Genomic DNA, 22096 nt, shown 5'->3' with positions numbered 1-22096 from the left:
CACTTGATTTACTATAACAGATCATGATGCAAGCAGTCAGGAATAAATCAACAGTACATCTGAAGAAGTTAGTGTTCAGTGACATACATGTGCAAAAATAATTGGAATCCACTGTTATCTCTTGTTGAATTGTTTGCCAGCATTTTCAAAGCTAATATGAAAAGAATGGTTTTAGCAATTTGTTTACATGGTCAACTTAATTCAGTGCAAAAGAAGTTAAAGGTCCAATGAAGTTGGCAATTAATATAGCAATAAAACCTACCCCGAAGTATTGAAAACATCTTGCAATAATGCTTCGTGTTTTCCCTTTCCACAGAAGTTGTTTGGCTAAGTTCTCCCAGCATCTCTTTTTATTTTAGACTCCAATATCTACAGTTTTATTTGCTTTGACCGAATTTAGTAGTCAGTGTTGGTTACTAAGTGTTATTAAGCTTTGTAAGTAAAACAAGAAGCAGAAATACAGGATTTCTAATAAATGATTTGCCAGACTGTATTGGCCATTATTTTAAATGAGTGGTGCATGTAAAGATATAACCCATTTTGTTTTTGAGACAATTGAACGTGACAGACATTGGACATTAGTACAGATCAGGCAGATATAATTACCTTTGTTTACAGGAAATGCATTGATGGATGGCTTGATGCATGGTAACAGTAATGATTGTCTTCCAATCATTATTTCTCTCTCCTGTTACTAAGAAATGAATGTCCAAGAAATTTCTGCACAGCCTGTTGTAATAGTAATTTGATGAGGGCAAGTAAAGAGAATATCCTCTCTGTAATGTTATTCAACATGAGGAATAACACAGACTTGAGTAATTCTTCTTCCAAAAATTGTATAGCCATTTTGAGTATCCTAAAATTTTACTGCTGTTATTCAAATAATTAGGAATTGTAAAATTAGTCCACTGGGTAAATTCTTAGCCAATCTTTGATTTTGGTAGATAATTAAGACTTACCAAATTTAAAGGAGTTGATAGAAATTATCTTAATTACTTATCCAGAAGCAAATAATTTAATTGATGTAGTATGTAAAGATAACTTCAGTTTGCTTGGTAGACAATGTTGGTAGTTTGACAATTTCATAGGCTACTTGTCCATGTTTTAGAACAAAACTCGAGTTAGCATCTATGTTTAAAGATACTGGAGAAAATAGTAAATGCTGTCAGATATTCACCTTCTGAGTTTATTTGGCCTACTCTTTTCTATAAATTACAATTTTTAAAGATTTGGCTGCAAACTTTTAAGAGGAAATTTCTCAGACCATTGTGTCACATGAAATATAATAGCATTTGATATTTGGTCAGTAACTCATTCCGGTCAAAGTGGAAATCAGAGTAATGCTTCATCCAAATCTACATCTATTGGTGCAGTGGTGGATCTTAATATAAAATTGAAATACTTTGTGATTTGGTCTGATTTTCCAAATCTTTTTTGTCATCACACACATGTTCAGTTTTTCCACAATCAAATTAATTTAACTGGGTGAGACAAAGTTGGGTTCCAATTGTGAACTGCTTTATTCCACAGTGATAAAATGCACAAAGCATTAAGAGTCACAAGCCAGCTGTTACTTCAGTTCATTAACTAAGAGCATGAAATCTCAAAACCAATGAATGATTTGACAAATTTTCTTAAAAACTGAATTGTATTTTAGTGAATTTCTGTGCCCAGAACAATACTGGTTCCATTCAATATGGCTGTTCACTCCCAGATTCTTGGAATCTGATGCAATTTTTGCAAGCCCATTGATACATGTAAATTTTTAAAGTTTTCAGATACAGAAATTTAATGTGGCCTTACTAAGAAGATACATCTTATAAATTAAAGATAAGTGAGAATTTTAGTATTTGTTGCTTACCAATTCACAATCTAGCATAGTATGAGCTTGGGCAAGCTTTTACGAGAAAGCACTTAATAACAAATACCTCTTTTTTTTAAAAAAAAATTCTTTCGATAAAAACAAAATGCCCAACAAATTTTTAATTGCAACGCGTCATGGCTTGGTTTGACCCTCACCCATCCCCATTATCTAGAATCCTTTTACCTCTCCCTCTGATCACCTTAGCTTGGTGACGCCTATTGCTTGAGTTCTCAGGCTGTAGATTAGATGACCTAGTTCCACTTAGTTGCTTCTGTACCTTCCACACCCTACTAAAAATTACTAAGGATCTAGTTTTAGTTTTACAATGTTTGTGGTGGCATTAAAAAGCTCTATGCTTTCCCACTGCCTTTATATATCTCTGTATGAACTGCAGTTTCCTCTAATATAGGCAGAAAAAATTAGCTTTGGCCCCTGCTATTGATTCCATCATCTTTCTAAGCCATACTTGAGCAATTTTAGCACCTTGGTCATCCCTGATCTGAGATTGTGTTGCAAAGACAGTCCAAGTCTCTCATCCCAGATTTCATTGAATTTCAGCTTTTATCTTGCATCTCTGAAACTTTGCAGCCCAATTATTCAAATATTTTGCTGTTTGGCCTCCTAACTTTAATAAACATAAAAACTTAAGAATGAAAGAAATGGTAGCAAGAATAGGCATTTCAACACCATGTGCCTGCTTTGCCATACCTTCTGGAACCAAGGCCATCATATTTTGATTGCTTTAATAATCTTAAAAAAAAATAAAAATTCGGCACTTTTTCAGGAAATGCGCCCCGTAGTTCTTTTGGATTGAGAATTCCAAAATTTCATATCCTCTTGAGTGAAGAAATTCCTAATCATTTCAAACCAGAGTGGTCAACTTATTTGAGACAAATGCCTAGTTCCAGACACTCCAGCCTGGAGGAATGTCATTTTTGCATCTTCCTTCCTCTATCCATAAGGACTATGGAGTATACAGTATTTAAGATGTGATCTCACTAAGAGCCTTTATACTTGGAGCAAGTTATCTCAATTGTTCCACTCAGATTTCAGTGCAAGGATCTCTAGGTTCGAACCTTTAAACCTTTCTCCAGTAAGTTTGCCTTTATATTATTTTTTCCATCAAAAATGAAGAACCTCACATTTTTTCATATTATACTTCAGTATGTCATGTTCTTCTCAGTCTTGTAACCTTTATGTATTCCCGTGAAACTCTTCTGATCCTGATAGGTCACAATGCCACTTTGCTTTGATTATCAGTAAACTTGTGGACTTTGGTTCATCTGAAAGTGCATCCATATAATACTTTGTTCTCCCAACATCTCATCTTTGCTGATATATATTAATTTTTTTTATTCGACAGTGCCTATGGTTTATAAATTTCATCCTTGTGTTTATATTACTTCTTGATTTTGCCCCCTCCCACCATCTCATTAACTTCGTGAAGTTATGCAGCTGCTGACTTCATCCATGAAATTTTCTTTCTTTGATGTAGGCTTGCCTTTTCACTGTCCTCTCCTGAGAAACTAATTCCATTCAGAAGCCTGTCTCTTTCTACTTTTGTATTCTCCTTTAACATCTTCCCTGAAATCCATTTCCTTAACTGTTCCTTAATATTTCTTAATGCCTCACTGGGGCATTGTTTTTCTTTCCCTTTCCTCAAATACTGAAATGTATTTTTCTTTACATGTTTTTGTAAAGTTAATAGTTCTCAAGTTTGATGTTCTGTGTCACATGGATTGTATTGGTGGATGAATGTCCAATTCACTGAGGGCATAGATAATCATTTGGATACTGGGCCTGATATGATATGTAGCAAACATGTTAGCTATTGAAGAAAAATGCTGCACTGATCACAGTAATGAATTGTAAATGTATATCCTCTTATTGAAAGGTTTAATTAGCAGTAATATGCTCTACATGTTGAATCTTCATACATTAACCTCCATTTTATACAGAGTGCTAAACAGTTGGTTTCTCTTGCTGTTTCCTTTACTTTCTTTGAACTTTAAATGTAGCTTACTGCCTCTTCAGCTTTGTCGGTCTCATTGTCAGCAAGGAATAGAGTGTCCAGCATTATTGTTCTTTGGACAGGGGCAGGTCCTAACCGCAGGGGACTAGCATACGTTGGGTTGATTCCATTTTTTGTATTGAATAACTTGGCATTTTCATTGATTGTTTCAAAAGACATCCGGCTGAAATACTTCTGAAGTATTTTAATATCCTTTTTTCTTATATATTCACATGTAATATATCGGCTAAATGCCTTGCGAAAAGTCTTGTTGAAAAGAGTATACACGAGTGGGTTAACTCCTGAGGAGACATAACCCACCCAGACAAAAACTTCCATCAGTGTTGCAAGGAGTTTCTGGTCACAGTTCTTGCAGATGGCAAAAGTGACATTTGTTACAAAAAATGGGCACCACATCACCAAAAATAAGAAGAACACTATTCCTAAAACCTTGGATGCTCGTTGTTCGTTGCTGATGCTCTGCATGGACTTTTTACCCAAGCTGGAGAGTCTTCGGATAGGTATATTTTGAATTGTGCAGGAAAATGTCTTGTTCTTCTGTGAACCATCAATCATTGCAACCTTCTCTGGAGAATTTGTTGATGTAAGATCTTGCTGAAAAATGGTTGAGACAGTAGTCCAGTTAAACTGTTGAGGTGGTTTGGCTCTAACCAGGTATGCTTTCTTTCTCAGCACTTGAATTGTCAAGAAATAGATAACTATCATGATGGCAAGGGGAATGAAGAATGCAGTCAGTGACCCAAAGATCATGAAATTTTTAAATTTTCCAACGTTAAGTAAACAGGTTTGGTTTATAAAGGTGTTTGTTTCATCCTGTAGACCTTTGATAGGGATGGGAATAGCAATGCCTAAATTGAAGAGACAACAGAATGAGGTGAATACAGCAACTGACTTTCATCATTTTGTTATGTACTATCTAAACCAATAAACTGGAGCTGTTTTTATGCAGGAAGATGAGCTGTCTTTCTGGTAATATGTCCCAGATATTTTGGAGTCTTCTTACCAAGTATTACAGTATATTGTGCTTTGCATTTTTGAACTGTATATTTCAGGAATTTTAAATTGCCCTTAAAATATTATTATAATTATTAGGATCAACATAATTTAACTTCTCATTAAAGCAAACATGACAGAGTTGCATTCCAATTTTCAGTCCATGCCACTTTCCGTGATTAAACTTACTGGTTTAGATTGGTTTGCTTTGTAAGAAATGCAGAGCACTAAAATAATTTCTAGGCTGTTTCTTCTAGCTATTAAAGGTACAAACATGTAAGAACCATATTTGTACCTATGCACAGAAAAAATTAATTTTTTTACCTACTGATAAGATTACAAATAATAGTTAAACTAAACATGTATCAATTTGGTGTCTGTTAATCAGAAGAATATAAATTAAAACATATGAGTTAAAGATTCCAATAAACCATACATACCAATGGAGATGATCCATATTACTGTGATCTTAATGAGAACTTTAGCCCTGGAGTTGAAACGACTGTGCTGAATAGGTTTTTTAATAGCAATATAACGGTCTAAAGAGATTGCACACAGATGCATAATTGAGGCTGTGGATAAAAGAACATCCAAAAATATCCAGATAGGACATATCTCGCAAGGTAATGGCCACTCAGAATCTGAAAGTAAGAAAGATCTTTACAGTATGCAGAACTGTGTTAAAGTTTATCTTAAAGTCCGTCAGCTTGAGCTGTTCAGCTTCGGTTACAGCACAAACTTCAGGTCGAGTAGCATTTCTTTCAAAATCAACAATATATGCCTATTCCCTCAATTCATCATATGTTTCCTACAAAAATTCATATGTACAGCTAATATATAAATCTCTTGTATTTAAACTCACTGAAAACTGCATATAAATAAAACTAAAAGCACAAAATGCTGGCAGAACTCAGCAGGCCAGACAGCGTCTATGGGAGGAGGTAGTGACGACGTTTCGGGCCGAAGCCCTTCATCAGGAGGGACTTCTTCTTCGGCACTCCTGATGAAGGGTTTTGGCCCGAAACGTTGTCACTACCTCCTCCCATGGATGCTGTCTGGCCTGCTGAATTCTGCCAGCATTTTGTGTTTTTATTTATTTCCAGCATCTGCAGATTCACTTGTGTTGCATATAAATAAAACTCTTTTGTTTGTAATTTCTAGAAAACCTCTACCTATTCAACATTGTATATAGGTCAACCTTTCTATGGGTCTGACAAATCCCTGGCTTTTAAGGGAGCAGAGACAAAGTTACTTATGTGAAAAATATGTGTTTACTAATTCCTCTGCAATATTCATTTTATTATGTTGGAAAAACAATTCATAAGGATTCTCCATTTGAAATATACTTTGCTATATATTGTCATGCTTCCTTAAGTATTAGTAACATGCAAAGCATAAAGTTTAAAGTCAAAGTTGAGAATTTTGTTATCTGCACAAGTACATGTGTGTACAGGTGCAATGAAAAACGTGCAGCAGCATCATAGACACATAACATTGAATAGCAGCATCCACAAGAAAAATTTAAGTTTAATATACATTATACATATTTTTATAGGAAAGAACACAAGTAGAATGAAACAAACCAAAATCCAAATAGTCCTATCATTGCTATACCGAGGTAGTGATAGGGGTGTGCGGTTGAATACGCTACAGTCATCACTGCCTTTGTAAGGACAATATATTTGTATTTTCTGTTTACTTAAATACATTTCCTCTTTGTTTTTGTACATTTCTACTCTTCTGTTAAACGTAAGATGATTGCAGTCATGTTTCTGGACTGATAATGACTCCTGAACGTCAGCAGATACTTAAAGATGCCCATATCTTCAGCCTCCTTTGATAATATATTACTTTAACATAAAATTAAGTATATTTTAAAATAGTGATTGCTCACTCAACAAATTTTTTCCTTGTATATGTGAATAGTTAAGGATTTGCCTAGCCTACTCTGTCACTGTTTTACCTAGTTTTTACTCATCTTTCCTTAAGATTTAAAATTAAATAATGGGCAATGTTGTTCTTGATTTAAAAGTAGTTGACCTGTTCTTCATCATGCATTGGCCAAAAAAAGCAATTTCTATAGTACCTAAAAGGGAAAATAGTATCTTCAAATTTTGGCGAATTTGAGCTGATTCTGCTTGGCAGTAGTCCCCAGGCAGTAAAAGAGTGAATATATTAGTACGTTTCCTAGTAAATCAGAGTAAATATATATTACTAGTAAATATCAGTGACTTAGTTTGCTGATTTGTTTAAATTACATTAGAATGAATGAATTTAGAAAACCGCTTGTATATCTTTGAAGTCTGGAGATGTTTGATTTTTATAAGAAAGTTCATTCAAATTTAGAAAAATATCTAAATGTGTTTTCCAAAGGCACAATGATCACCAAACCAAAGAAGAATTAATTAGCTGGAATGATCAAAAGTTTTATGGGTGTTGAATTTTGAGTAAAGTGCTAAGGCATATGGTTTCAGGAATCTAGACTGATATTGCAGAATATTTGTCTAGATTTCAGGCTACAGGGACAGAGTAGTTTCATATCTGTCATCAAAATTACAATGTTACACCACCTTGAAGAGTGAATATTTTAAAATCATGTTGGCCAGCAGCAAAGAGGTAATTTGTGAATGACGATTAAGATAGGACATGCATAACAGTATTTTGTATGTCCTCCAATTCATGGAAGGTAGAATTAGGAATGTCTACCCAGTAGTGTGTTGAAATCGTCAAGTATAGAGGTTGCAAAAACATTGATTGCATTTTGACATCAAATATGGTGCCAAGACCTCAAGCAGTTAGGTACTGCTTTGGGTAGTATCTATCATATAAATACAATGAAGGAGAGGGATGCAGTCAGTTCATATCAAGAACTTAGGAGAGGGTTCAAAGATAATGGCTTTGATTTTTCTCATTTATTTGGAGGAATTTTCTGGTTCAGGGGTTCAGCTCAGGGCAAACAACCCCAACTGGTCCAAAAAAAATTGTTACAGAAACAGCAATAAGACTTCATTGCTGCCCTAAAACGCCAGCAGCATTAACAGGCTGCAAATTATTTCTTGCCAGCTAGCAACGACAAATCACTGCTTTCTGAACACAAGCACATGCAATTGATGGTATTTAAAAATAGTTTTAAACACGGTTTAGTTTCTAACTGCCACATAAATTCACATGATTGACACTAGTTAAAAAACTGTTTAGCAACAGTTTCCTGTCCTAGTTAAATGACATAGTGTCCCAAATAAACAAAGGGAATCCTGGCTATTTTCTTGATTAGTTTCTGTTCTTTAAGAGCTGTCCCAAATAAATGGCTGCCTTGATTAACTGATGGCTTAATTAGTTGACTAAGCCAATGTATTAATAACATACTGTATATGAGGAAATCATTTTTGGATCTTGTCAAATAGTAGCAGTTTGATGAAAACCTGAAGGGGTGATCTGCAAGATATGGTTGTTCAGTCACCGTTCCAATTGCTAAGTTAATAGTTACCTAAATATTCCTGCATTGTTGAGATTAAACTATGCCATTTCCATTCTTGATGCATTCTTTTCCCTTTTCCTATTTCCATAATTCTGTAATGTCAGCTTTTACATGTGATAATTAGAAGTTGTTGGACACTTTATAAAAGTCAATGTTTTTAAAAAAGGAAGAAAATTAACTTAAACAGCTGACCCATAATTAATAAAATATTTAAATATGATAAATATTAGTGGATAAGTTCTCTAGTTACCAATTATCCAAGAGCCTTGGTTTTTAATCTTTATGAACAAATGTATGGAGTTACACTGACAAAGGCTGTACTGTCCATCATGTGTTTATGCTCCATAAGACCCCTCTTGTGTAAATCTAATCCACAAATATATTCCTTTTTCCCTTAATGGAATATCTCTTTCAGTGCACTTTGTTGTAGAGCATTCTTCATTTTTACCAGTCCTTAATAAAGAAGTTGCTTCTGAATATTTTGCGGATATAATATGTAGATAATGATGATGTTTGGGCACTTCCATGAGTGAAAGTGTTTTATATAACTTTAACAAACTTTATTTTAAAGACCTGAATCAAATTGTGCTATGTTCTTCTGTAGATTCCTTCAATCAGCTTTACTAATAGGAAGTCTGTCAGTAAACTAATTTTGTTAGCATATTCAGAATTGAATATTCTAGTTGTGATTTGGAACTGAACCTTAAAGGCAACATAACAAAACAAGAATATAAATTCAGATTAAATTATTGCAAAAACATAACTAAGATGATTAATATATTTTGAAAATTTCAGTACAGGATTACTAAAAAGGAAATTGCTTTTAAGTGAAGTGACCTTATTAAAGATTTCCTTGAATGTAATTCCATAAAATGATGTCCAAGATAATAACCATGTGTGTTTACAATTTAATGTGCTCATAGTTGCATTAAGAGTGTATGCTACAATTGTGGAAGGGAAAATAGGTTATATGCTGTTGAGTCACTTCGGATGCAAGGCCTCATAGAATAAAATAAGAAAGATGGAAATTACTATATTTTGTTCACACAACATTCTCACATTTCATATAATTGTTAAGTTGTAAAAGGACTTAGTCCTATCAGAAGCCTGCTTTTCTGTTCCAATTGTATCAGTCTACCTACTAATTTGTTAATTGTTCATCGATTTTGAAAATTGACTATTGTGTTTGTGCAGTTCATCTGATGTGTATTTGGCAGTAACTGTGGAGGCCAATTCTTGAATGGCATAGATGCTTAAATGGACACAAGGGAGACAGCTGTTATTCCTGTTTTCCTCTTCTGTTGGGTAGTCTCCAGGTCTGCGTGACACCTATCTTCTAAGTTGCTGTCAGCAAGTTTAACCAAAGGTGCACCTCCTGTGAGGTCTACCATGGTTTCTGCTCCCCTGTGATAACTGGCCATAGAGCAGCTGCCTAGAGAGTCTGGAGTCCTCTAGGAATATTAACATGACAAGTCCAACAAAGTTTTCAGGTTCATGGCTCCAATACTGGTAGTCTTTGCCAAATTGAGGACTTCCAATTTTGTGATACGGCCATGCCAGCAGATTGTCCGCTGATGTAACTATATCGTCATCTACTGATTTAACTCTTGGAGAAAGGTATTGTCTGTTTACTCTATGCCTCTCATAATTTTATAAGCCTCCAGCAGATCTCCCTTCAGCCTCCGTCACTTCAGATAAAACACCCGAAGTTTGTCCAACCACTCGTTAGAGCATCTGGCAACATCCTGGCAAACCTTTTCTGCAGCCTCTCCAAAGCCTCAAGATTCTTTCTCTAATGGGGCGATCAGAGCTGTACTCAGTACTCCAGATGCAGCCTAACTAGAGTTTTATAAAGCTGGAATATAACTTGCTAACTTTTAAACTCATTGCCTCATCTAATAAAGGCAAGCATGCCATATGCCTTCTTAACCACTTTCAGGGAGCTTTGGCCCAAAGATCCCTCTGCTCATTAATGCTGTTAAGGATCTTGCCCTTAGTGGTGTACTGTCTCTTTGCATTTGACCTACCAAGATGCAACACTTCACATTTGGCCAGGTTAAACTTCATCTGCCATTTCCCTGTCATATCTGTAAACTGATCTATATCCTGTTGTGTTTTTTTGCCAGTCTTCTGCGTGATTCACCCCACCACCAATCTTCATATCATTTGCAAACTAACCAACCCACCAATCTACATTTTCATCCAGGTCATTTGTATACATTACAAACAGCAGAGGTCCCAATACAGATCCCTACTGATCACAGACCTCCAACCAATTATGTCCCCTCGATCACTACCCTCTGTCTTCTTTGGGCCAGCCAGTTGTGATCCAGAAGATCCAGATGCAGTCTATGCATCTTAATCTTCTGCATGGGACATCTTAAACTTCTGGATAAGGCATTCTTATATTCTGGATGAGAGTAGTGAACACAATATTTGAAAATACAGTTTGATGTGAAAACCAAAGATCCATAATCAGTGTCATCAATTTAAATAAGAGCAATCATAATGGTACGAGGGGCTTTGTGGATTAATAAAATAGAAAATACCTTTTTAAACATTGTATTTCAATTTGTGTCTACTTCATCCTCTGGCAGCTTGTTCCAAATATTCACCACTATGTAGAAAAACTTATTCCTTAGATCTACTTGAAAGTTATCTTAAACTTATACAACTGCTTCTAGACTACTTGGGGGAAGAAAGAGAATATGGCTCTCTATCATAACTATGCCTTTTATAATTTTATAAACTTGGTCTCCTTGGCGTCCTAATTTCTAGTGAGAATTAACTGTGTCTGTCCAATCCCTCCATTTCAGGGGACAACCTGATGATTCTCTTCTGTACACTCTCTGTTTTTACCATATCCTTCCTGCAGTGAGGCAATCAGAATTGTACTCAATACTCAGATGTGATCTAACCAGTGTTTGTACAGTTGCAATGTGAAGTCCTACCCCTCGTACTCTTCTTACTACCTGAAGACCCATATTCAATGATTCAGGAACAACTCCTTCCCCTCCATAATCAGATTTCGAAACAGTCCATGAACACAACCTCATTATTCCTTTTTAAAAATTTTTCACTATTTATTTTGTAATTTATAGTATATTATGTCTGTACTGTACTGCTGATGCAGAACAAATTTAACGTAATTTAAGGCAATAGTAATAAATGTGATTCTGATTCAATACCTTGGCCTATAAAGGCAAGCATACCAAATTCCTTTTTCACTACCCTATCTATCAGGGAGCTATGGACTTACACCCCAAGGTTTCTCTATATCAATATTCTGAAGGTCCTTGTTATTTACTCTGCTTGACCTCCAAAGTGCATTACCTCATTCTGTCTCAAGTAAATTCCAACTGCTATCACTCTTCCCAACTTGCCAGCTGATCTGTATCCTACTCTATTTAACCAACCATCGTTATCTACGACTCCTACCATTTTTCTGTGATCTGAATATTTGCAAATCATACCCAATTACACTAGTCATTTATGTACATTACAAACATCGAAGTTCCAGTACTGATCCCTATGCTTATCACTTGATTCAGATTATCAGTCAGAAAAGCACCATTGTCCCAGCCAGTTTTGAATATGTACATCATATTTAGATGCATATCATATTTTTTACTGAGTTAAGTATTGTATGTAATTAGTTTTGCTACAACAAGTGTATGGGACATTGGAAAAAAAGTTGAATTTCCCCATGGGGATGAATAAAGTATCTATCTATCTATCTAACACATTTCAGATCCTTTGTGCCTTAACCTTTTGAACCAGCCTACCAAGTGTGAACTTTGCAAAATGCCTTACTAAAGTCCAGATGGACAGCATCTACTGCCCTGCTGTCATAGATTGTCCTGGTTACATCATCAAAAAAGAACTCAATAAGATTTGTGGGATATGATCTTACCTGCAAAACAAACTATGTTGACTCCTAATCAGTCTTTGCCTTTCCAAGTTAACATCAATCATGTCTCTCAGAATCTCCAACAACACCATTCCTACCACTGATGTGAGGCTAATTGGCCTATAATTTCCAGGCTTATTCTTACTGCCTTTTTTTTGAATAAGGGGATAACATTTGCTATCCTTTGGTCTTCTGGTAATGAAGGTGCCAAGATTTCTTAAGTTATTTCTGATATCCTATAAAAACATAAAGTGATCCATTTGATAGCAGTTTCCTTTATAAATGCTTCCTTCTTTTCCATGAACAAACCTTCAAATTCTTTGTTAACTAGGGTTCCTTAAATTTACCATTGCTGTCTCTTACAGGGAAGGGGATGCTAGTCTAAGGGACTTGGAGCCTAAAGGCATAGGCAACACTGTTGCAGAAATTCGGTTTATGGATGATTAAAAGACAAAAATTGAAAAGCAGAGTTACTTGGGAAGATGGGAGGACTGAAGGTCTAGGAGAGATTGCAGAAATAGCAAGAGAATGAGGCCATAACATAATTTAGTTTTAAATCAAGATATTACTCAGCCTGTAGCCAGTGTATTGTAACTTAAATCAACATGATTTGGAAGATGTACAGTATTTGCAAATAAGCAGTATTTGCCCAAGTGAGAATTCAGTATTAAAAATACAGAAAATACAGTATTTTAAACTGATTTTTCTTAGAAATTTCCCTGCTAGTAATACTAGGCTGATGATCCTTTAACTATGTGAATTCAAGAGATTTTAACAATATTTTGTCAAACTTTTGCATCCAAATTGCTCAGCTTCTCATTTTGTTTTTAAGTACATTTCATATATAGCATTTTCCATATTTTCATATTTAAAATTCATTAGATCATTCATTTCTCTTTTTTCTTTAAATTATGAAAGTTACACCTGAATGGCAGATTGCTATATACTTTGTTTTAAGTGATTTATGACCAAGTTTCAGTTGATCAGAATCTTTTTGCCATTTTATAAATTTAAATTGGACAGTTCTTAACAATTCTCTTGTGTGTTGGTACTAAGTGAGATACCAAACAGTTTCCTCTGCTCCCCTTCAGAGAAAAAAGATTGTGTATAGAAAGAGGTATGTTTTGGTTATACAATATTTTAAGGCAAGGAAGGTAGTGGTAGAAGCAAAGTGTTGTCAGGAATTGATGCCTATATAAACTCCATCTTTTTGTTAATGTGTACTTATGAATCTGTGCAACCCAGAGGGAACATTTGTAGATGATCATTAGAGGTAAGCGGTAAAGACAAATTACTTTTCCGAAGTCTTGCAGCAAGGTACTCTTGCTGTCTAGTGGCAACTGTTGGTAATACTTTTCAAAACACTTTAACCTCTAGGTTATTGAAAACTTGTTTCTTCAACTCATTTCATTTAATTGACCATCTTGTTAAATGAGTACTTATTAGATGAGGCTAATTGCATGGTTTTAACAGCACAGAAAAAGGCCATTTGATCAATCAGATCTATATTAATGTTTGACCTCCACATCAGTTCCTGATCTTTATTTAATATCATTTTTGCCATTTAGTTGCTCTTAAATTGATCCATGTAGTTTGCTTAATTTCTACCCTCTGATAGTCTCACTGTATTCTACTCATTCTTGGCACGCAGTAAACAAGTTTTAGCAGAATTCCTTTTATGGATTTATTAATGGCTACCTTTCAATCATAGTCGCAAATTGTAGCTCGCTGAATCATTGTGTTGTAGGTAGCCATACAAATTATGCTTCCTCAGAAAGTATTGCAAAAATTTAACTGCACAAAGAAACATTGAGATAATGCATTTTCTTCTAAGCAAACGTATCATAAATTTATTGAACAAGTTGGATTTTTAAGGAATTTTCTTAAGTTTGAAAGATGAAATAAAGTTATTAGGACATGATCCTTTAAAAGAAAAATGTTCATGTGATAATTTATAGGTGAGAATACTCAATATAGCATACGCTAAGTGTACTTTAAAGAAAAGATTATTAGGTAAACGCTAACATGTTTACAATCAGCAGGACAAGCGCTTCATTTCACTTTGTACCTAAAACATCTGAAACTGACCAAACAGCATGTACCTTCAATAACTGGCAGGGTAATACTGAACTGAGCCTGAGAAACGGAAGAGAAAATTGAATGACACTTACTGAACAGAATACTTAGAAGAGCGACGGGCATCACCAGAAGTCCAACCAACATATCTGCTGCTGCAAGTGACATGAGGAAGTAGTTGGTGGCATTCTGGAGTTTCTTCTCGAGAGAAACTGCCAAGATAACAAGAATATTCCCACCAATAGTTGGTATGATCACTAGTAAAATTAGTAAAGCTGCCCACTGTAGTCCATCCTTCGAATAATCTTTTAAAATGTTAGAGCTGCTAAGGACGCTGGCAAGCTTAGATTCCTCTGTAATTGTCAGATAGATGATTTTGTTTGTTCCTGAATTGTTGAAGGGCTGGATTGAGGTTGCCTGCATTCTGCTGGTTGTAAACATGCTTGTAGAGTCCGCTGAGTTAGACACGCCATAACTCTCTGGTCCAGGCATCATCTTTGAATATTGGCAATTGCCCACCTGCTTCTTTTCGAATAATAGCGAGGAACAGGCTGCATGTTCTGAACTGTCAGTTCATAGATCACTGGCACATTTGTGCCAGAATAACGTCTTGCTGTAGATTCTTTGTAGCTTTGTCCATGGCATCAGCCAGATGTGTACTCTTGAAGTGAATGTTAACTTCTCCATTATGTATCTCTTTGTTCAAAATTTCCATTGTATCTGTAGCCTGCTGTGACAGTTATGTAATAAATAATTGAGGAAGAAATAAAAATAATTTTTAATACACTTGTGAATAGCTAAAGATTTCCAAAAAGTGAGCCTCTCCACCCTGATTCCAGCTACCAAGAATTGCTGCAAGCCTTTCACATTTACTTTTGTAGGCTACTAATTAAATTAACTATTTTGCTCTATAATTGCTCTTACCTCCCATCTGACAGCTGTTGTTTGTTTAAGTTAACAATCAGTAGTCTTAAGCTGCTGATGCTTCCTTTGCTTGGTCAGGAAGTAATTTCATTTCTCTTTTTCTCTGCTTCTCCGGAGCTGTATAACTTTGTTTTAATCCATTTGCTGTATCGCTGCCAGATCACTGCTCTCGTTTCACTCCTTGTGGCTGTACTGCATCTTTCTTTGCTATTTATTAAAAATGCATCTACCGGTACTTAACCTTTCCTTGTGATTATTTAATCAGGTCATAAAATTTCTATTGACATTTCAACTGTGTTCTTTTTGGAGTTACAATATTTCTATCCAAAGTTGTCCACCACTAATGCTTATGTCTGAAGATGCATTTACAACCCCCTTTCCCTCTTCTGTTTCTGTCTCCCTTTCTCCTCTCTCTACTCACCCTCCCACCACCACCGCCTCACTTACGCCCTTAACAGTGTTTTTTTAAAATCTAAATATTGAGGTTCCTTTTTCATATTGCTATTGGACACAACTAATCTCCGATGATTGAATGCAGAAAACAAATGAGCATTTTTAATGTCAGTGCAGAGGCTGAAATCCAAAAGGTAATACGCTATTTAATTGCCGTCAAGAATTTATTTGTTTTTACAATTTTATTTGTAATGTTTTCTTGTGAAAATTTTAAGTTATCTTGGTTACGTGTTCCAGAGTTAACTCTTCCTAGTCTTCAAATGCTTTATATTTTCTGTCATCTTTTATTTTTAAAGATTTGATAAATTTTAACCCAAGTTCCTTGGTATTTTATTTTGTTTTGTATGTAAGAAGGAAGGAATTAAGTTTAGGAGAAATCATAAATTTCTGTTTATAAAAATACATGACATTGTGCAATAATTTGAAAGTACTAAGTTCATCTTGTTTCATATATATATATATATATCTATATATATATATATAAAATGAAAGAAAGTAGCTATTGATGTTTCTGGCTGTTATTTCAGTGTGTCATAGATACAACTTAAATCTATTTGAGAAGATGCAGAATTTGAAAGTATTTTTTGTGCTAATAATTAAAATTTCCTATCTCTTCCATGCTTCTTAAACTTGAAGTATAAAATTTAGCTAATAATATGCAAAATTAATTCTAAAACGTGCCAGCAGTTGAGACTAACTGGACCAGCAGTCCAGAATTTTGCGAACTTTCCTTTGCATCAGCCTGCCTGTTATGCATGTTAGTAATTGTTTATTTAACATCAACAGAAAGCTGAAAGTAGCCTGCTTTAAAATGACTTGACTGTAAGTCATTTTCATACCACTTGCTGTAAACAATATATAGCCAAACATCAATAACTTGATTGAATATCATAAAATTGGTGAAAGGAAAAGTTTATATTGACTTTTTCAAATATTTCATGGCTACCACTATAAAGTGCTATTTTGGTTGCTATTTCTGTGATATTAATTGTAATTTTGACATTTGCGTTTATTGTCATGTGATGTGTATGTGGAATACATTGCTCATGAAGTTGTAAGAGGCTCAAATAAAATAAATGATCTGTGCCTTAAATTCAGCGTGCCGGTCATATAAATGTATTTTTCTTTTGGAGTAGTTCTGGGTCTCATCATAAATCTACCTAACAGGATCTAATGTGCACAAAGCTATGATTTGGCAGCACTTACTGAAACTGAACTTGGGGCTGACAGAAAGACTTTGAAAGCATTAGCAAGCAAGGAGAAGATTTGATTTAGGGGTCATTGAGAAGACCATAGTCATACGGTCTCCATTTGGTCTTCGCTATGAAAGATGCCAGCAGCATGCCAGAAATTCAAGAATGTCGGGGGAAGAAGTGAGTGTAGTTGTTAATATCTAAGGAAAAGATGCTTGAGAGGCTGAAAGGTTTGAAAGTAGATTGGTCACATAGACCAGATGGACTACGTTCCAGGGTTCTGAAAGTAGTAGCTAAAGAGATTATGGAGGCATTAGCAGAGATCTTTCAGGATTGTCTAGAGTCTGGAATGGTTCCGGAGGACTGGAAAATCACAAATGTTACTCCACTCTTTAAGGAATGAGGCAAAAGATAGGAAGTCATAGACCATTTAGCCTGACTTCAGTGGATTGGAAGATGTTGAGTCCATTATTAAGGATGAAGTTTTGGAGTACTTGGAGGCACATGATAAAATAGACCAAAGTCAGCATGGTTTCCTTAAGGGGACAAACCTGTTTGACAAATCTGTTGGAATTCTTAGAGGAATTAACAGGCAAGATTGTCAGACAACTGAGAGTCAATGAATGTTGTTTACTTGGATTTTCAGAAGGCCTTTAACACGGTACTACACCTGAGGCTGCTAAACAAGGTAAGAACCCATGGTATTACAGGAAAGATACTATTATGAATTGGAGATTTGGCTGACTGCAGAAGGAAAAGATTGGGAATAAAGAGGTCTTTTCTGGTTGGCTGCAGGTGACTAGTGGTGTCCTGTTGGGACCATTACTTTTTGCGTTATATGTTAATGATCGGGATGATGAAATTGGTGGTTTTGTGGCCAAGTTTACACATAATGCAAACAAAGCTAGAGGGGCAGGAATTGTTGAGGGAGGAAGGAGTTTGCAGAAAGACTTGGACAGGTTAGAAAAAAGGGAAATGGCAGATGGAATACATTTAGGGAAGTGCATGATCATGCACTTTAGTTGAAGGAATAAAGGTGTGCTGTTTTCCAATTCAAAAATCAAGCGTGTAAAGGAACTTGAGTCCGAGCGCAGGATTCTCTAAACGTTAAGTTGTTAGGTTGAGTTAATAGTAAGGAAGACAATTGCAATGTTAACATTCATTTTGAGAGGGTTAGAATATAAAAGCAAGAATTTAATGCTGAGACCTTATCAGGCATTGGTCAGACCTCATTTGCATTATTGTAAGTTGTTTGGAGCTCCATATCTTAAAAAGAGGATGTGCTGGAGTTGGAGATGGTCCAGAGGAGGTTTATGAGAATGATCCTGGGAATTAAAAGGTTAACATACTGTACGAGTAGCGTTTGATGGCTCTGAGCCTGTGCACATTGGAATCTCATTAGAATTTCAGGATGTATATTGTATACATTTCTCCAACATTAAATGTATCTATTGAAACATATTGAAGAATGAGGAGGGGTCTTATTGAAAACTACTGAATACTGGAAGACCGAAAGAGTGGATATGGAGAGGATATTTCCAATAGTGGGAGAATGTAGGACCAGAGGGCACAGCCTCAGAATAGAAGGATGCCCCTTTAAAACAGATGAGGAGGAATTTCTTTCGCCAGAGGGTGGTGAATCCGTAGAGTGCATTTCCACAGAAGGCTGTGGAGGCCAAGTTATTGGGTATATTTAACGTGGAGGTTAGTAGATTCTTGATTAGTCAGTGTGTGAAAGATTACAGGGAGAAGGTAGGAGAATGGGGTTGAAAGGGACGATGGAGCAGCCATGATCAGCAGGCTGATCGATGAGCTGACTCGATGGGCTGAATGACCTAATTCAGGTCCAATGTCTTGTGGTCTTGTAATCCTAAAGTTGAAACAGATAAATTTGCAGCACTCTTAAGGTTGCTATGAACTATAGGGTGAAGCAAAGCAAACTTTGAAATTTTTCTTCTTGTGAATTTATTCAAACTGAGAAGAATTAACCTTTTGGTTGATGTAGTGTTGTAGGTCACCAGAAGGAAATGCAAGAGAGCAAGTTATAAACACAGTTTCTTAAGTAAGCAACCTCATCACAGTCTCTCACTTAGAAAGCTTTGAAACATACCGTGAAAAATGGCTAGTTTGAGGATCCATACAGGAATTTGGTTGGATGGATTCTGTGAATGAGTGCACTTCAGACTTCATGTCTGCCTACTGCATCTGACCTCTCATGCTGACCCATGGGTTTACTACTGACTCCTAACTGTCCTAAGCTGAAGAGTTGGACACACTTTGTGCTTGGTCCCTCAGTTTTGATACTTTGAGCTGATGTAATGGGGCCATTGCTCTTCCAAAACGCTGAAGTGGGTATTTTGTTCACGAACTTTATATGAATTAACATTAGTGTTATAACTAATTTATATCAGTCAGTTTTCAAATAAATGTATTAATTTAATTATTCAACATTGGTTAGCTCAGATATTTAGAAACTATGATTCAGTCTTCTGACAGAAGATCTTCAAGGCAGTGTGTGGACCATCACTTCTGGCCCTCTTAAGAACAGCATTAATAGTAAATTTATGAGGCTCTTGGGAGCCACATGGCCACAGCAGGCTGCTTCAATGAGATTTATCCAATAACTTAGTAGAAGCATCAAATAAATTCTGAGCATGCTCCCCCATCTTGCCAATTTTTAGTAACTTGTTACTTTGCCAATGCCAAGCCTAAAATCTTTGACAATCCTAAATTTGATTCGGATGTTTTCACATTTCTTCCTCATAGATCAGAGTCTTTCTTTGCGCAGTCAGTAGATAAACTTGTATTCTCAAGTTCTTGTAATAGATTTTTGTAGTAGCAATTCAGATTGCACCATAAATGTGCTAATTATCAAGAATTCAGGTCCTGAAATAAGCTGGTTACAATTGATGTATTTAATAGGTTGATATGTTGATGGAAACTATATTTTAAAATGCCTCTTGATTAGCAAGTGATTTTTTTAAGAAACGTACCATTTTGCACTAATTAGGAATATTTAGCAACATGGGTATGAAATGATTATCTTGGTGGTATGGTGATAAATGCAGATTTAAAGATTTTTAATTAAGTTTTATTATGGACCATGTTTTACTTTGCTGATGTTGAATTCAAGGAAATACCATTCAAAATCATAATTTCTCAGAGTAGCAGTTCTGCATCAACAGTTTTGTTCTCAGCACAACATTTTAGTTTTTGCTGTTTAGTTATTTACTCTCCCCCTGCCTTCACTTAGTGGGGGCTATTTTCTCACTCTGTTATTCAATCTATTATCTTCATTCTGTTACCTCAAATAAATGCTTTTCCAATATTGCCCTGTCCTCAATGAATTTGCATGTTTATTCATTATCAATCCGTTGTTTGTATAGAAACATAGAAAAATGGGTATATGAGTAGACCAGTTGGACCTTCATACCTGCTCTGCTTTTCAAAGCTAACCTTTATCTGAATTCATATCCCTGCTCTTTCCCCATTTTCCTTGATGCTTTTGCATGTATAAATTTTAATCTTTTTTTCCTTATCTTCTCATTTTCTCCTCCACACCTTCAGTTCTCTGTGGTAGAGAATTTCACAGGTTCATTGTCCTGGATTTACTGATCCATACTCTGACCCATCATTCTCCAACTTCAGCCAGAAGAAACATTCTCCTTGCATCCAGTTGCTCAGCCCTGTCAGAATTTTTATTTGGATCCCCTCGCATTCACTAGAATGATAGTCAACCTCTGATCATACAGCAGACCTGTCATCCTAGGAATCAGTCTGGTGCCTCTTTGCTACATCCCTTCTATGGTAGTTAAATCCTTGGGTAAGGGGACCAGAACTGCACACAGTACTGCAGGGGTGGGGGTCTCACTAATGATTAAAATAACACTACCAAGCGCGTGTGACGGCTCACTGGTAGTTACAAAGTTAAGAAATATGGCTAAAAATATACTCTTTAACACCCTTTTTGGGATAAATTTCACTGTAAACAGTGAGGGGGCGAGCGATGGCAAGGCAAGTTTGGGGGATGAGCTGAGACGTGTGTCGCAGAATCAATGCAGATGGAGTGAGCTATTCGGAGATGAGAGGTTCTGAAACTCATACAACTGGCCCTGGTGTGAGGCTGGATAGCCTGGACGCCGAGCTGATTTGAGGAGCTTGTGAGCGGCTTTGGGCTGGGTGGCAAAATCTGGGCCTGGAGTGAGTCACTGGTTGGTGTGGTCTAGACCCTGAGCCCTTTGCAGCAGCTGGGTCCTAGTGCGAGGTACAATCCACTGTTTAGACAATTCACATGGAGGCCTAGATCAGAGGCCAGAGCATATTTCACTCATTCTCTGATGTTCACTCCTCTCTCCAGGGCACTGGAGCCTTTCACTGTCTGTTGTTTGGTCAGTTCAAACGCTGGCCCAGATAGAGTGAAAAGCCAGGGTGTCAGGATCTGAGGCGAGAACAGATTTTGCTTAATCAACGCGATGCTCATTCCTCTCTCCATGGCACTGAGACAGTGAAGACTGCCCTGGCTACTATGCTCCATGCCTGCTAATATGATGAACTGATAAGGGAGGTTTTGGGGCTGCTCCAGGGATTTGATCTGAGGACTCAATTTTGGTTTGGAATGTTGCCGTTTGCTTCAGTTGCTTGCATGATTTGGTTTTTTTCTTTCTCCTCTTGTGCATTGAGTATTGGTTTTCTATTTTTATTTTTTTCTTTCTTTGGGTTCTTTCAGGTTTCTTGCTTTGTGGCTACCTCTAAGCAAACAAGTCTCAAGTTGAATAATTTTATGCATGCTTTGATAATAAATGTGCATTGACTTTTAATGCCCCGTATGATTTTACAAAACAGCATTGCTGTTGCATTCATATCTTCTTACTTTGAAGGCTTGCGTACCATTTGCTGTCTGAACTGCTTACTGCATCTTCATGTTTGCTGATGTACAAGGACATCTGGGTCTTCATACTATACATCAACATTTCACAACCTGACATTGTATAAGTGCTGTGCTGACTTTCTGCATTTCCTGTTGAACTGGATAACATCACAATTTATCCACTCTCATCTATTCTACCAATTATATCCTCAATAAAAGAACTGTTATAGGTTTGTCAAATACTATTTCCCTTGCAAAAATCCACATTGATTTTGTCCTACCTTGTTGATATTTTCTGTCTTCTAT

General features: G+C 36.1%; 2 protein-coding genes across 4 annotated transcripts in view; one reads left to right on the top strand and one right to left on the bottom strand.

Moving 5' to 3' along the window:
* Positions 1-22096, top strand: part of psmd1 (proteasome 26S subunit, non-ATPase 1) — a 125151-nt gene that overhangs the window by 62126 nt on the left and 40929 nt on the right. The window lies entirely within an intron of this gene.
* Positions 1137-15692, bottom strand: htr2b (5-hydroxytryptamine (serotonin) receptor 2B, G protein-coupled). Of its 3 annotated transcripts, none has more exons than XM_073041273.1 (4): positions 15278-15692; positions 14449-15083; positions 5330-5530; positions 1137-4744 (listed from the first exon to the last, which is right to left on the bottom strand). In XM_073041273.1, the coding sequence occupies exons 2-4, from the start codon at positions 14846-14848 to the stop codon at positions 3873-3875; spliced, it is 1473 nt and encodes a 490-aa protein (XP_072897374.1). In that variant the 5' UTR covers positions 14849-15083; positions 15278-15692; the 3' UTR covers positions 1137-3872. The 3 variants fall into 3 exon arrangements, with proteins under 3 accessions (XP_072897374.1, XP_072897376.1, XP_072897375.1); XM_073041275.1 differs by having other exon boundaries at positions 14449-15080; XM_073041274.1 differs by having other exon boundaries at positions 14449-15692.

Source organism: Hemitrygon akajei, chromosome 3 (assembly GCF_048418815.1).
Source record: "Hemitrygon akajei chromosome 3, sHemAka1.3, whole genome shotgun sequence".
NCBI classification, from domain to species: domain Eukaryota; kingdom Metazoa; phylum Chordata; class Chondrichthyes; order Myliobatiformes; family Dasyatidae; genus Hemitrygon; species Hemitrygon akajei.
The sequence above is the reverse complement of the archived record's forward strand: the minus strand, read 5'-3'. Positions and strand labels throughout refer to the sequence as shown.

What these genes read in the sequence shown, in the direction of transcription:
- htr2b (XM_073041274.1), bottom strand. Translation starts at nt 14,848, where the DNA reads ATGATGCCTGGACCAGAGAGTTATGGCGTGTCTAACTCAGCGGACTCT. An exon ending in TCTTCTAAGTATTCTGTTCA is followed by an intron (nt 5,531 to 14,448) that starts GTAAGTGTCATT and finishes TCTTACTTTCAG; the next exon opens with ATTCTGAGTGGCCATTACCT. An exon ending in AATATGGATCATCTCCATTG is followed by an intron (nt 4,745 to 5,329) that starts GTATGTATGGTT and finishes TCTTCAATTTAG; the next exon opens with GCATTGCTATTCCCATCCCT.